The 16,363-nt window shown below is 46.3% G+C and overlaps 1 protein-coding gene across 1 annotated transcript in view; it reads left to right on the plus strand.

The window, feature by feature from the left end:
* The first annotated feature begins 10,822 nt into the window (after positions 1–10,822).
* Positions 10,823–16,363, plus strand: part of DOCK5 (dedicator of cytokinesis 5) — a 227,492-nt gene continuing 221,951 nt past the window's right edge. Inside the window, exon 1 of the mRNA XM_080674976.1 lies at positions 10,823–11,049. Within this exon, the coding sequence (XP_080531102.1) occupies positions 11,007–11,049 (43 nt within the window). The 5' untranslated portion in view covers positions 10,823–11,006. The remainder of the gene's footprint in view (positions 11,050–16,363) is intronic.

Here is a 16,363-nt window from a genome sequence, read left to right on the forward strand (position 1 = left end):
TCAGTTCACAAAGAGGCTGGATCAAGAATAAATATTAATTGTATCAAATACCTCTTGTGTATCTCTCCAGATGGCTGTTTAGTTTTCTCTGAGAACTTTTGATGAAATAAATTCTCTTGATAAATTTGCTATTATTCTAAAAGCCCTTGTACTTTTAGAATAAGACTTAGTCATTCTGTATTGTTCTTTATTAAATTTTCGTTTATTTTTAGTTTTTATTTCCTTTTTTCAAATTTTATTTATTGATTTTTAGAGAGAGAAAGAGAAAGAAAGAGGAACCATAGATTTGTTGTTCCACTTATTTACCCATTCATTGGTTGCTTCTTGCATGTACCCTGACCAGAGATCGAACCTGCAACGTTGGCGTATAGGAAAGATGCACTAACCAACTGAGCTACCCAGCCAGGGCTTGTTTTCCGTTTTTCAGTTGCAGTTGACATACACATCTCGACGTAGCTTCTCCTTTATATACTGAGATTTGGGGATTCTGTTCAGCTAGTCTTTAGGCTGTCTTCTCAATGATGGTTGTTCTGTAATTTAGTTGTAATTTTTGTTTTGTTTTGCCACTACCACCTTCCCCAATTTAGTTGTAATGTTTTTCAAATTGATTTTTAGAGAGAGAAAGGATAGGGGGAGAGAGAGAGAAAGAGAGAGAAATATTGATGAGCTGCCTCTTGCACGCCCCCCACTAGGGATCAAGCGCAAAACCGGGCCTGTGGCCCGAACAGGAATTGAACCGGCAACATTTTTGTGCATGGGACAATACCCAACCAATTGAGCCACACCAGCCAGGGCTGGTAGTAATGTTAATGTGATTGTGAGAGGAGGTGAACAGCTCTTACCTACTCAGTCATCTTGACCGGTAATCCATTCTGTATTATTCTTGAAGAAATTCACTAATATTTTATTTTTAATCTCTATTCAAAACTGTATTTGTACAAATACAAATTTATATTCATATTTTCTGTATTTTAATGGGTATTTCTGCCAAGGTTATGTTGTTTCATAAAATATATTAGAAAGCATTCCATCTTCTTCTTTGGAATAGTTTATATTGCTTTCAATGGGTCTATTCTGTGAATATACAAAAGTATTTGCCTTTACAGCAGGCCTGGCCTGTTTTTTTTTAATATATTTTATTGATATTTTACAGAGAGGAAGGGAGAGGGATAGAGAGTTAGAAACATCGATGAGAGAGAAACATCGATCAGCTGCCTCCTGCACACCTCCTACTGCGGATGTGCCCGCAACCAAGGTACGTGCCCTTGACCGGAATCGAACCCGGGACCCTTCAGTCTGCAGGCCGATGCTCTATCCACTGAGCCAAACCGGTTTCGGCCTGGCCTGTTTTTAATGCAATATTTTGAACATATTTTCCATTTCTTCTGTGCTGTTTGGTCAGCATAGGTTTTCTGTTTTGGCTAGATTATCTTCATTTACATTTTCCTAGTGAATTCTGTCTTTCATTGTGATTTTAAAAAAATAAAAATCCTCACCAGAGAACGTGGAAGGGGAGAGGGAGAGAAAGAGAAACATCAATGTGAGAGAGACACATACGCCCGTTGCTTTCCCCACGCTCCCCAACCAGGGTCAGGGACCAAACCTGCAACCAGGTACATGTCCTTGACCGGGAATCAAACCCCCGACCTTGGGTGCTTGGGCTAACGCTCTAACCACTGAGAACACTGGCCAGAGCTTGTGATTTTTACAATTAAGTAAGTTCTGTACAGCATAGTCTTATGTAAACTTGCTTCTCCACATCTATGGTCCTATTTCCTTTTGTTTCTAACTGTGTATTTCTATTTTTCTTTTATTCTTAACTAGATGTGCTACAGATGTACTCATTTTATCGGTATGCTTTTACTCAAAATGCCTTACAAAATATTAAGTAATAAATGCTGTTTGAATTCTCCTGTTGTTCACATTATAGGTAAACTGGAGTTTCCTGTCTTCAAATAATACTCCATGCTGAAGAATGTTAACAGCTGTGCCCAGACAATGAATTGCAACAACACTTTCACTAACAGAAAGACTGAAGCACAGAGAGGCCTTTTTGGCAAATCACGGGAGAAAACTCCGGGGCTGGCACTCCTTGGTGCTTGAAGTGTGGGCCACGCCCATAGTTGTCCTGGACAGACAAGAGTCACATGATTTTTAAATGGAGTTTTCCTCCAGAAGGAACGTAAGGGAGTTTATTTCTCGTCCTAAAGACGTTTTGCTCTGTGATGAGAGCTGTTCTGTGAAACAAACCCTGAGGCATACTTTTATGGCTGGGAGGGGCTTGTTTAAATAAGAACATAATACCACAAGAGCATGACTCAGAAACTCGGTAGGAACCCCAGGGCACTGTCTTCCCAATCCAGCTGAGCCAGGTGATTGCCACAAATAATTCTTTAAATTTACATTGTTAATGAAGTGAGTTCAGAAATATTGCCCAAATACAACCAAAACAATCCTGGGATGAACCCATACCTTGAGATCAAAGACCATACAAAAAAAGTACTTTAATTTTGTACCCTTCGACTAACACCTCCCCATTGACCCCATTCCTCAGCCCCTGGCAACCACCATTCTCTTTGTTTCTATGAGTTTGACATTTTTAAAATTCTACATATAAGTGAGATCACAGTATTTGTCTCTGTCTTAATTAATTTATAAGTGAAATAAGGCATAATGATAAGACTTTGAGGTCACTGCAGAATGCCCTCAAGGTTCATGTTGTTGCAAATGGCAGGATTTCCTTCTTTTCCGAGGCCGAATGATTCTCCATTTCAGAGTCTGCTTGTTCAATGGGTACCAAAGTAAATGTTTGTGTGCTATTGTCTTAGAGAGGTTTAGCTAAGGTTTTTATTTATAGTTTCTGTTGTTCAAAATAGAGTTCAGAGGGGCAATGCCAGTAGACAATTCCCCCCAACAGGCATTCACTGTCCCAGGAGTGCCGGCCTGATTTCTAGGCAGCCTGTAGTACTTGGTGTCCTCTTCCACTGCCTTTTCTTCCTGGAGCTGCTCCCAAATCTCTATGTAACAGGCTTCTGGTGGGAAAGCCCGGTATCTGTTCCTCCTCCTGGAGGCCCCAGCCTTCCCACCCACCTCAAAAGGTGGCAGTCATGGTCTAGAGTTTGGGTTGGTGAACTATGGTCCTCAAGCCAAATCCTGCCCACTACCTGTTTTTGTACAGCCTGCAAGTGAAGAAAAGCTTTTATGTTCTTAAACAGTGAAAAAAATTTTTTGAAAAGAATAACATTTCATGCCCTAGCCGGTTTGGCTCAGTAGATAGAGCATTGGCCTGTGGACTGAAGGGTCCTGGGTTCAATTCCAGTCAAGGGCACATGCCCGGGTTGCAGGCTCAATCCCCAGTAGGGGGTGTACAAGAGGCAGCCGATCAATGATTCTCTCTCTCTCCCCCTTCTTCTCTAAAATCAATAAAAACATATTTTTAAAAAAGAATAACATTTCATGACCTATGAAAATTACACGAGCCCTGGCCAGGTGGCTCAATTGGTTGGGTGTGGTCCCCTCTATACCCAAAGGTTGCCAGTTCAATTCCCGGTCAGGGCACATACCTAGGTTTCTTCAGGTTCAATCCCCTGGTCAGGGCACGTAAAGGAGGCAACCTATTGATATTTCTCTCTCTCTCTGTCTCTCTCTGTCTCTCTCTGTCTCTCTCTCTGTCTCTCTCTCTCTCTCTCTCTCTCTCTCTCAAATCAATAAACATATCCTTGGGTGAGGATTAAAAAAGAAAATTACATGAAAGTCAAATTTCATGTCTACAAATAAAGTTTTATTAGAACACAGCCATGCTCATTTGTTTACATATTGTCTATAGCTGCTTTCCAGCTACAATTGCAGAGTTGAGTGGTCATAACAGAGACCATATGGCTGCAAAGTCTAATATATACATATATATATGTGTGTATATATATATATATATATATATATATATATATGTGTGTGTGTGTGTGTGTGTGTCTGTGTGTATATATATATATCCTTTACCCAAAAAGCTCACTCACCCCTAGTTTAGGGCATGGATCCTGGAGCCAGTCTGCCCAGGGTTTGAATGGAATTCTGCCACCAACTAATTATGTGGCCAATATGTTAATATATTCTGAGCCACAATTTCCACATTTATTGGGGGGGGGTGGCAATAGTTCTTTTTATCTCATTAGGTTGTATGAAGATCAAACAAGTTGATTTAGATTAGTGCCAGGCTCAGGCCCAAATTACAAGCCCTAAATGTTCATTATTATTGGTATGCTACAAGTGATAACCATGGAAAATCTGTCTGCTTTAAATTAAAATTCAAATGTTGGTTTCCTAACTGACCTCAAAGTAATAGGAAGAAGAATCTGCTGAATATGACAGTCATCTAAGCAATATAATAATAATGTCACAATTATGAAGGGGCTGCAGAATGAAACTGCACTTCTGTCCCAAATAAAGATCAAATTCAGGCATTTAACTTCCTGCTTTTCTACATAGTTCAGGTATCTCAGCAACCAAGTTGTTTCTTTTGTCTATTTTGTTTTGAAGAAGGTTGAAGAAAAATTCCTAATTTTTCATGTTCCTCTTTGGTCATTTCCCATGCAAATATATAATTTTACTAGAGGCTCGATGCACAAAATTCATGCAAGAGTAGGCCTTCCTTCCCCTGTCTGCTGGCACCAGCTTCCCTCTGGCACCTGGGACCCGGGCTTCCCTCTGGCTGCTGGCAGGCACCCAGGACCTGGGCTTCCCTCGCAGCCCCAGCTTCATCCGGAAGGTCATCCGGTCTAATTAACATATTACGCTTTTATTATTATAGACTAGAGGCCCAGGGCACAAAATTCGTGCACAGGAGGGGGGTCCCTCAGCCTGGCCTGCACCCTCTTGCAATCCAGGACCCCTTGGGAGATATTGACTGCTGATTTAGGCCCAATCTTGCAGGGGTCAGGCCTAAACCAGCAGTCGGACATCCCTCTCCCAATCTGGGACCGCTGGCTTCTAACAACTCGCCTGCCTTCCTGATCACCCCTAACTGCCTCTGCCTTGGCCCCTGCTGCAGCGGCTTCATCCGGAAGGACGTCCAGAATTGCATATTACCCTTTTATTATTATAGATATGGTCATAACCATATTATGGCATATACAGTTTAATAATATTTACTATGCTTATATCATAATTTTCCCACATTGCTTCTTAGTTTTCATCATCTTTTGTTTTAACAGTTTTATAAAGATAATTTTTCAACATATGTAGGAATTGTTCAAAATATATAAATAGAGTTTTTAATGTATTTTTCTTTTTTTAATTTTTAAAATAGGTTAATTTTTAGGGAAAGGGAGAGAGAAATATCGATCAGTTCTGACCGGGAATTGAACTGGTGACCTTTGGGTTCATGGGACAACACTCAAGCAACTGAGCCACACTGGCCAGAGCTACAAATACAGTTTTTAAAAAATCAAGTCATTTTCAGTCCTTCTCACCTAAATATCAATCCAATTTTCATACAACTAATGACTTTATATTACTCAGATCATCAACTTCTCCCAAAGGTTTGTTGGAGCACATTTAGATATCTACAGCAAAAAGCATTCTAGAAATAAAACAAAAAGCTTTTTGCTATGTTCATGAACAGGGTGAAAGTGCTTACCCAGCATGACTCCCACAGCGATGGGGATGAGGATATGAATAGCTTTAGAGCACTGGCCATCCTCTCCCCACCCACCAGAGATACTGGACATCCAAAGCCACATGGCAGAGCCAAGGACAGACCCAAAGGTGCTCACCAAGCAAGTCATTTCTGGGGCAGAGAGTAGAAAATGATGTGAGTACTTGACACACATAAAACAGAGTTTCTAGGGCTGGAGAGATCAGCTTCTTTGTCAGTTTAGACCAGTGGTCGGCAAACTGCGGCTCGCGAGCCACATGCGGCTCTTTGGCCCCTTGAGTGTGGCTCTTCCACAAAATACCACAGCCTGGGCGAGTCTATTTTGAAGAAGTGGCGTTAGAAGAAGTTTAAGTTTAAAAAATTTGGCTCTCAAAAGAAATTTCAATCATTGTACTGTTGATATTTGGCTCTGTTGACTAATGAGTTTGCCGACCACTGGTTTAGACAAATTACAATGTGTCACCGCTTCTGACTTACATAGAACCACCCTGTCCCAAAGAATCTGCCCTTAGGAGATTGCAAAGGGGTGCTTAAAGCCAATAACACTCCCCCCACCCCCCACCCTGCCCCCCACACACTTTTTTTGCGGTTCTAGTAACTATACTCACTCATATGTAGGATCAAAAATTGAGCCTCCTCTCTCTGAGGGGGTGAGGGGGGGAGGCATTCTTTAAGAGAGCCCGCAGCTTCTCTCAGAGAAGCCATCCAGGCAGCCAGACTTGGCAAAAAAGACCTGGTAATCAATGGAAGAGTGCAGCGCTTGGCAGCTGTGTTCACATCCACCCCTTCTCTTAGAAACCACTGTGAGGAGGAGTCACAATGTTCCTGTCAAACTAGCCTCCAAGTTCATTTATCCCCATTTCCTTCTCCAAGGAGCCTCCAAGCAGAGCTCACAAGTGCTGGCGTACGCAGATGCGTGTTTATATTTGGGTGGGTTTTGGAGTCTGAAAAGAAATCAGAGGAAAAGGATGTTTCTGGGAATCAAGCTGTTATTCCACCTACGCATCTGATTGACTCCCTAATTTTAAGCCTCATTTTAATAAGAGACTTGGAATAGCTCTGCTTTTATGATTTTAATAGACTTTACAATAACTTAACCATCCGATATAATAAAGTAGGTGGACTTCAGTCTTCACAGGAAAAATAACAAACATTCTGAAAGCTGTAATTTACATTTTACATTTTCCTCCAGCCCTTTTAATGCAATTAGTGTCAAACTTGAAATAGCCAGTGCCCAAATACAAACCTCAAGTTTTGCAAAAAACCTACCATGCTAGGGTGGGGTGAGGCAGCTGAAATCATTTTGGTAGAAACCCAGGTCCACTGGATGAGCATTAACACTGATGTGTATTACACATAAAATAGACCAGTGGTTAGAGAACACTGGACATCCAATTTCCTTGGACACAGATGAAGGAAGTTTGTGAAGTCTCTATTCCACAATGCAAAATGCCTCAGCCCCTAAAGGGTCACATAGAGGGGTTACTGAGGAAGGTATGAAGAGGTGAGTCCTAAAGAAATAGCGAGGAAACCTTCAGTACAGAGCAATCCTATATAATAAAAGCCTAATATGCTAAGTGTCTGGTCATTCAGTCGGCCGTTCAACCAAAGCGTAATATGCTAATGATATGCTAAGGCTGCTCAACTGCTCGCTATGACATGCACTGACCACCAGGGGGCAAACAGTTGACTGGTAGACCAGTCGCTATGACGTGCACTGACCAGGGGGTAGATGCTCCGACTGGTAGGTTAGCTTGCTGCTGGGGTCTGGCTGATAGGGATTGAGTGAGACAGGTCAGACATACCCTGGAGCCCTCCCGAGGTCCCTCCCCACCAGGGGGCAGATGCAGCGAGCCAAGCAGTAAGGAGCAGCAAGCAGGCAGGCGGTAAGGAGCAAGGGGTCCCAGACTGCGAGAGGGTGCAGGTCAGCCTGAGGGACCCCTCTCCCCCAGTGCATGAATTTTGTGCACCAGGCCTCTAGTTTAGACATAAAGGGTGAACATGAGGTAGATATCACAGAGGACCAGAAATAGCAACTCTATTTATCAGTAGCTCAAGCCCAACATTTTAGGTCATCTTTGACCCATCTTGTGTCTTGACTCAGGGTTAGGATCCAAGGTTTGTGAGCCCAGAAATCCATACAGTGAGGTTCTTTTTTAAAAGCCTTATTTTGGGGGCAAACTTTCCAAAACCATATGCTGATGAAAGTACCCTGAGGGGTCCAAAAGCTTCAGTAAATTCCCCTCTGCCCACAGACTTTCTGTTGGTTCTACCTTCAGTATAGGTCCAGAATCCACATTCTTTTCCACCTCCCCATCCTGACTCCAAGTACCTTCATTTCTTACTTGACCTACTGAAATAGCCTTTCATCCTTCTGATCTTCCTGCTTCTTCCCTTGTGTTTTTAGTCTGTTCATGCCAAAGGAGGCGAATTAGAACATGTTCCTGGTTGGCTCAAAACCCTCCAAAGTTCTCTTTTCCAAGTAATAGAAAAAGCCCTTATTATGCCTTTCACAGTCCTGTTTTACCTGGTCTCTCAGGGCCTCTGGGACCAAGTGTCCTCCCACACTCAGCTACTTACTCACCTCTCACCAAGGATTCTTTGATATTTTTGGAACCTGCCAAACGTGCCTCCAGGCCTTTGAATTTGTGTTTCCTGAATTCAGAATGCTTTTCCTGAAACCCTCACTTCCTTCATGTCACCTTACCAGAGGCCTTTCCAGACCACGCCTACAGCACTTGTGCTACCCTATCCCTCTTCCATTCTCTTCTCCCTGCTTAGGAATTTTTTCTACAGGTGTAGCCTCTTTGGGCACACATTTATTTGCTTACTAGAGGCCCATGCACCCTGGGTCTGCCAGGGGGAGGGTCGGCGGGAGGTTGGCGGGCTGGCCCTGCCCTCAATTGGGGTGGGGGGCGAAATGGGGGTGGATCCAATTGGGGTTGGGGTGGCCTGGGGAGAGGCTGAGGGCTCTCAGTCAGGGGACAATTTGCATATTAGCCTTTTATTATATAGGACTAGGGGCCCAGTGCACGAATTCCTGCACCTTGAAAGGAACTGTGGGCCACGAGGCTGCAGTGGGCACAGGGGCAGGTCTCGGCCCATCCTCCATGCCCCTGCCTGGCCCCTCCCACAGCGACTCTCGGTTCCCTCTCTGCCGGCAGCCCCACTCCCACCACCGCTGCTCCCATGTGCTGATGGCGCCGGCCCTGCTCACACCCTCTGACAGTGCGGAGCGATTGGGGCCAGTGCCAGTAGCAGGTGCGAGTGGTGGCTGTTGCCCTGGTTGCCCCTCAGTAGCAGGGGGAGGTGGAGAAGCCATCAGGGGCGATAGGGGCCGGCAGCCGCCACCGCTTGCACCCACTGATGGCGAATTTTCAGTAACCACCAGAGGCTGGCCCCGATGACAGCAACCAGTGCCCTGCCTTGGTCTGGTGCCCCTGCTCACCTGCTCCACCATCTCACCCGCACCCAACGCCCATCATGTTCCGCACTCTGCCGCCTGCTGCTGACGCCCGCCAGGTTCTGCGTGTGCCCCTGGTGGTCAACACACATCAGAGTGACGGGTTGTTCGGTTGTTCTGCCATTAAGTTTATTTGCATATTAGGGTTTTATATATATAGAAGACTGTCTTACCTCTTCTAGACTGTAGCTCAATGAGGGTAGGGATTTTAATTTATTCACTGCTGTGCCCCATGCTTGCCATTTAATAGGCACTTTATAACTATTTGTGGAAAGAAGAAATTACCTAATGTGGGGAATTAGGTTAATCATGATTACAACGAAAGAGAAATCATTTAGGGGGAGATGATGGAATTCCTTTTGGATGTTAAGTGTACTAGTAAAATGAGAGATTTCGTGACTTAGAAAATCTTTGTGACTAAAAACCTATTTGTGGATGAATAAGTGAGCCCAGGAGTTACCCAGAAGGCACTATGCTCAGGACTTTTTAAAAAAAAATTCAGATCTGGCCTTGCAAAAAGTTACCAGTTAAATGCACGAATTCTTCAATCAAGTTTATTCAGCTTTACTACATGTTTATCTTTCTTTCTCTTCATTTTCCAAATAGGCAGGAAAGCCATCACCGACTGCAGGGACAAAATTTGGGGCATTTTCTCAAATGGTGGAGTAATCAGCGGGTGGTTTACTCAGATTTTTACTTCTATGTGTGAGGTAGCAACCATCTCCCCCACCCCCATCCAATCTTCATTCTGGAGGTCTCTCTGGGAGGAAGTGAGTTTCAGAGGCGCCAACCCGAGCCCAGGGCGGTTCAAAAGGGCAGTCCCCGAGGGGTTGGCTCTTTGTCACCAAACAGTGCAGGGAATGCACGGGAAGACCGGGCTGTGCGCTGGCCCTCTCCTCCGCGGGATGGTCCTCAGGCGGCTGGTCCGTGGGAAAAGGGAGGTCTTGGCGGGACTGTTCTCTTGAGCACGAGGGTCTGAGTTTCCCAGCGGGGAGGTGTTTGGGGGTGCAGGGTTTCCGAGTTAGGGCTCTCTAAATAACGTGCCCACCCAGGCTCCCTAGGAAACCATCCGCCACTTGTGAGGAGCGTCTCCCTCGCATCGGTTCTCTGTTTCCCAGAAGACCGGTGCCGGCTCTGAGGCTATAATCGGCGGCCGCAGGAGCTATGTCTGCCCCGGAGTCCGGCTTCCGGCTCTCGTGGTGTCAGCTAAAGTCCAGGGAGGACGCAGCCTAACTGTTCATTCATTCACAATTATTTCTGGAGCGCGGCCGAGAGCCGGCACCGGGTGGGTGAGGGTCCGGGGGTGAAGCAGCGCGCACTAGTGCCTTCGAGGGTCGCCGGGCTCCAGAGCGCGCGGGGAGCGGACCCCGCAATCCTCGCCCACCGCGGCCGGCGCCCGGCGCCCTCAGCTCAGCCCTCCCGACGCCCGCGCCGGGAACCCGCCCACGGGTCCAGCCTCGCGCGGTGAATCCGGGTGGAGAAGGCGGGGGAAAAGCAAACCACCAGCAGGGCAAAACCGGACCCCGTCTGCCCTGGGAGCCGCTTAGGGAAGTGCGCCAGGCGCAGCCGGAGTCGGAGCGGCCCGCGCTGGGCGAGCGGGGCGGAGGGGCCGGTCGGCGCGGGGGCGGGCGGAGGGCGCGGTCGGCGGGAGGGGCGGGGGCGGCGCCGGGAGGGTGCGCGGGGAGGCGCGGCCGCCCGGCCCAGCAGGTGACCGCGGCCGGCGGGAGCTGAGTGAGTGCGGGTGGCGCAGGCAGCGCAGTGCGTGGCCGCGGGACAGGCGGAGTCCCGGAACATGGCGGAGGGGCCCGCGGCGCGCAGGAGCGCGGGGGCGCGGCGGCCGGCGCCCCGGGAGTGGTAGTTGCTGTTGCGGCCGCCGCAGGCGAGGTCGCCGCCATGGCCCGCTGGATCCCGACCAAGCGGCAGAAGTACGGGGTCGGTGAGTGCTCGCCGATCGGCGCGAAGTTGGGCGGCGGGCGCTGAGTGCGCGCCGCCGGGACGGGACCGGGACCGGCTCCGGCTCCCGCCGCCCCGCGCGCAGGCAGATCCCCTCCCGCGGCAGCTGTGGGGCGGGAGGGGATCAGAGCCCTCCGGGCCCCGCGGGGGAAGTTAGTGGCTAAAAGTGCATTTGGCATTTGGGTCCGGGACGGGTTGAGTTGCTTCCGAACCCAAAGCTCCAGCGCTTTGCTGAGAGGAAACGTCAGAGGCGAGGGCGCTCCCCGGTTACTCTGGGGACCCCCGCTCGGGTGCTCGCCCCGCTCCTCCCCACAGAGCCGTTCCCTTCAGGAGTTGCAACCGCCCAGGTCGGCGGGGCTGTGCTGCTTGCTGTCCCCGTATCTGCCTCCCTTTAGGGTTCTCGCTGAAGCTCCCAAGTGAGGAGTTGGGGGTAGGAAGCCTCCTCCCCTTCCTCCTAGGGCCTGGGATGCTGGTTACAGCTATAAAGTGAATGGGGAACTCAACTTGTGTGGATGCGGTGGGAGAGGCAGGAAGCGTGAAGCTGGCTTGGGAATGGGCATGGGGACCCCTAGGGCTCACCTCCTTAAGGGAGTGTAAGGAGAGGGCCAAGGACTACTTTCTGAATCTCGAATTTCGCCGTGGGATCGGCCGAGGACATTTTACTTTTAAAAGTTCATGGATTAGTTTTGGAAAGAGAGGAAGGGAGAGAGAGAAACATCCACTTGTTGGAGCTTTCATTGGTTGACTCTTGTATGGGCCCTGACCGGGGATGGAGCCCGCAACCTTGGTGTTCAGGCCAACGCCCCAACCAGCTGAGCTACCCGGCCAGGCTCTGAGGACCTTTTATTCGGGGAACGGGACAGGCACTTGGCATCCACAGCAGCGGAGCTGGAGGGTCCCCTGACCAGCCGAGGGATCCCTGCTGTGTTGGTTGGGAGCCGAAACAGTGAGTGGCAGTGCGGGGTTTTGATTCAGGTGAACACCGTGGTCCTACTCAGGTCTTGTGGGAAGACTGCCATTCGCGGGAGATTATGGTGGCAATTAGGTTTCTGAGGGATTCCCTGATATAAACAGATGTGTGCGTTGAGAATTGTATCACTTCCTCTCAGGTTCATTCATTGGGCCTATTCGTAATCTAATCTCTTATTTTACTCCCTTTCCTGCCCCATTTTTCCTCACCTAACTCCTCACTAGGGAGAGGTCCCTGAACCGAGTCTGTGCTTTCTGATGGCAAAGTCACTTTCAGAGATAACGCTTAACATCTCTGGGTTCTTTTAGATTCTGTAGCCCTGCGTCAGTTAATAAACCAAACAGAGCCTCTCCATATATATATTATTCATTGTGTTGCTCTATTTCAAACCTTTTTTACCTTTAAATTTCTTTTAGAATCCTTGCACTCTCCCATGGCTACAACTCAGAAATAGCTAGGTGTTGTTTCTCCTGCCCCTAACCATGTGGCCATGACTTGGTCTTGAGGCTTCAGATTCATAGTCGGGTGACAATAAGTAGCCAGTAGTAATGGAGGTAAAATGCTATATAATAGTTGGGATTGTTTATAGCATATTGAGCAGTGCCTAATTGTTACTTAGTATTTACAAAAAAGGTTATCAATTCTAACTTCGTTTAACAGGATAAAAGTTGTTTCCAAAACTACTAGGACTTTGGTGTAGTTAATGCAATCATAGCTCCAAAATGCGTTTTTTTCTTGAGATAGTCATAGGAGCAGGAACGATATGTTCTCTCTCTCTTTTCCCCTGTCATGAACTCAGGTTACCTTATTTGTCATCATTCAAGAAAGGTATTTGGGCCCTAACTGATTTGGCTCAGTGGATAGAGCGTAGGCCTGCAGACTGAAGAGTCCCAGGTTTGATTCCCATTACAGGCATCTGCTGGGTTGCGGGCTCAATCCTCAGTAGGAGGCATGCAGGAGGCAGCTGATCAGTGATTCTCTCTCATCACTGTTTCTATCCCTCCCTCTCCCTTCCTCTCTGAAATCAATAAAAATATCTTTAAAAAAAAGTATTTGGGAATTGCATTTCCAGGGCATAGGTCGTAGCAAAATTGCCTCAGGATAGAATTTGAGACACTCATTTCACTGACCATAATAGATTCTGATTAATCCATTGACAAAAGTACCCACTGTTAGGACAGATAATCTGAGAATAAATCTCTATTGTTTATTCCTAAAGCACATTGTTGTTCATATCACCTCGGTGCTTGGAAGCCTCCTTAGCCTACAGGGTAAAGTCTAAACTGAGCCCAACTATCAAGGTTCCCATAATCCAGTTTAGTGTATCTTCGCCACCCTTATCTCCCCTGGCTTCTTTCATTAACCCTGCACTGCCCTCCTAGCCCTGTGCAGTATGCCAGGGAGTGTCCCTCTTGTGACTTTGCTCCCTTGTGCTTGTCCCCTGTCCAGAGTGCCCTCCTGCCTTCTGCATCCCACAATCCAGACTTTTCTTCGGGGCTCAGATCCATTCCCACCTTCAGACCTCAAACCTTCATACTTCTTCCTCACAATTCCTACAACACGCCATCCCTTATTTCATTACATATCCTGCTATCCTTGGGTTTAATGAACCAGAAAGTTATGGTTTTCCTTTTTTTTTTTTTTAATATATGTATTTTTTTATTGATTTCAGAGAGGATGGAAGAGGGGGAGATAGAAGCATCCATGATGAGAGAGAATCATTGATTGGCTGCCTCCTGCATGCCCCTTTCTGGGGATCAATCCCGCAACCCTACCATGCACCCTGACCAGGAATCAAACCTTGACCTCCTGGTTCATAGGTTGACACTCAACCTCTGAGCCTTGCCACCTGGGCAGGTTATGGTTTTCTATCCCTGTCACTCGAGAGGTAGACCAGGCATAGAGCGTGCATTTAGTAACTGCTTTCCTTGGTGTAGGGATGATGTCCTAAAGCACTAGCTTAACTTCTGTGATGACTTACTGCAGTTTTTCCTCCACTAGGTTTTAGCGTCTCGTTCACTCCAATAGGAGTTTTATTTTGTTTTGTTATATGGACGACAAACTAAGAGCCTTCAGTCTGTCTTTATTTTGTAAGTGAAAACATGAGAGACACTGCTGAGAAACAAGGAAGCATAGAATAGACGGACTCTATTTACATATAATTGGAAAAATTGGCTTGTGGGACTTTTGGGGGATTGTTTTCAATTCTGAGTGTCTGCTAAACAGATTTCATTTCCAGGTGAAGGAAACCATGTTTGGTCATTTTGAAGCCTCAGAGCTGCTCTGTGTAGGGTAGCACTTTGATCTCACTTTGAATTGTGGGCAGTGAAGCCAGCAGTCTCTGCTGTCTTATGTTATCTTGGTGCCACCGTTGGCTGTCCCCGACATAGCCTAGATTTTTCTACAGGGACTGAAATGCAATCTGTCTGGGCTCTCTTAGTTCTTAAACATAGCATTGTTGTTATACCTACTAGAGGCCCGGTGCACGAAATTCGTGAATGCGTGGGGTCCCTAGGCCTGGCCGGCAATCAGGGCCAATCAGGTTCCCCGCCTCCCCGCCTCCCCGCCTCCTCCTTCCCTTGCTGCCCATGTCTACTGCCACCCATCTCCGATTTCCCGTCCCAGCCCGGGGCCCAGCCCCAATCGGGTGATCGGGACCTGCTGGCCAGGGGGAGGGGACCAGGTGGTTGGCTGGCAGACCCCATAGGCAGTTGGGGCCTGAGGGCTGGGGGCAGCTCCTGTGTTGAGCGTCTTCCCCCTGGTGGTCAGTACACCTCATAGCGACCGGTCGTTCTGGTCATTCCGTCGTAATGGTCGCTTAGGCTTTTATATATATAGATGTTTGCTATCTTATCAAGTGAGAGGACCAGTGGGCCTGCTTCTTTAAACATCTGGTCCATTAGTGCCCAGGTGTGAAGGGCTCAGTGCCCGAGAGCTTAGGAAAAAGTGCTCTTCCCCACAGCTAGGGACAACTCTTTTCTTTCTTCCTTATTTTCTTTTCTGTTATTCTTTCTCTCTTTGTTTAGTTTGTTCTGTTTGAGTATATGAGGCTATAAACACTTTTATTTAGATTTCAGTGATAAATATTCACATTAGTGCCTGGCCAGTGTTGCTCAGTGGTTGAGCATCAACCTATGAACCAGGAGGTCATGGTTCGTTTCTTGATCAGGGCACATGCCCAGGTTGCAGGCTCAATCAGCCCAGGAGGCAGCCAATCAATGATTCTCTCTCATCATCGATGTTTCTGTCTGTCTCCCTCTCCCTCTCTAAAGTCAATAAAATGATTTTATAAAATGAATCAAATTGTATTGAAATACAGTTATCAAGATATTTTCAAAATTTACGATAGTGTAATAATATATGTGCTCTCCATTAATGAAAAAACAAGATCTAGTGGTAAGTCTAATAACTACTATACTTTTGAATTAGTGATGGGCATAAATGATTTTTCAAGATACCTGCAATAACCATAATATGATATGAAAATACCTGTGATCTAGTGGTACTGCTGTTGTAACTGGTTTTATTGCCTATAGTCGTAATTGAAGTACATGCTGAGTGTCAGAAAAAAAGAGCTGTACTTTTTTTCCTTTTCAAGTCCATGAGCCTCTGAATTTGAACACAGATTAAGAATCCTTGGCTGAAGATCATACAGCTAATTAGTTAATATGAACCAGAATAACCAAGAACAGTAACACTTCGTCATCATCTGTCTACAGGAAACACTGTGCTAGATATTATACAATTTTAATGAATTGAAGAAATCCTTGACCTAGTGTATTCATGTCCTAACAACATTGAGGCTAAGAATGAAGGAATAGAGAATTAACATTTATTAAGAATTTATCTAGTGACAGGCACTGTTCTGCATACGTGAGGGTCTACGTTCAGGGGCCCATGAGATTAAAACTTTTGGCAATAATACTAAGATGTTATGGACCTGCTTTCACTGTTCTTTCATGAGTATACAGCATAGTTTCCCAGAAGCTGTATGGAGTGTGGTATTACAACAGATTGAATGTAGAAGTAGACATGAGAATCCAGCAGCCTTTGTGAAACCAGACATTAAAGAGATTTCCAAGTATGTAAAACAGTGCTACTCCTCTATGTGTTTTGTTTGGAAACTTGGTTTTTTAAAAATTCATTTTTAAACTACAGTTGATATACAGTATTGTAGTGATTAGGTATTTATATACTGATGAAGTGATCACCCCGATAAATCTGACACCATAATTAACAAATAAGTACTTTTAAAATGTCTCACTTGAAATTTTAATATGGTAAATAATTATAGATGTAACCCACATAAACAAAAGTTCTTTTGGTT

The sequence above is a fragment of the Plecotus auritus genome (genome assembly GCF_963455305.1).
Source record: "Plecotus auritus genome assembly, chromosome: 6".
Classification (NCBI taxonomy): domain Eukaryota; kingdom Metazoa; phylum Chordata; class Mammalia; order Chiroptera; family Vespertilionidae; genus Plecotus; species Plecotus auritus.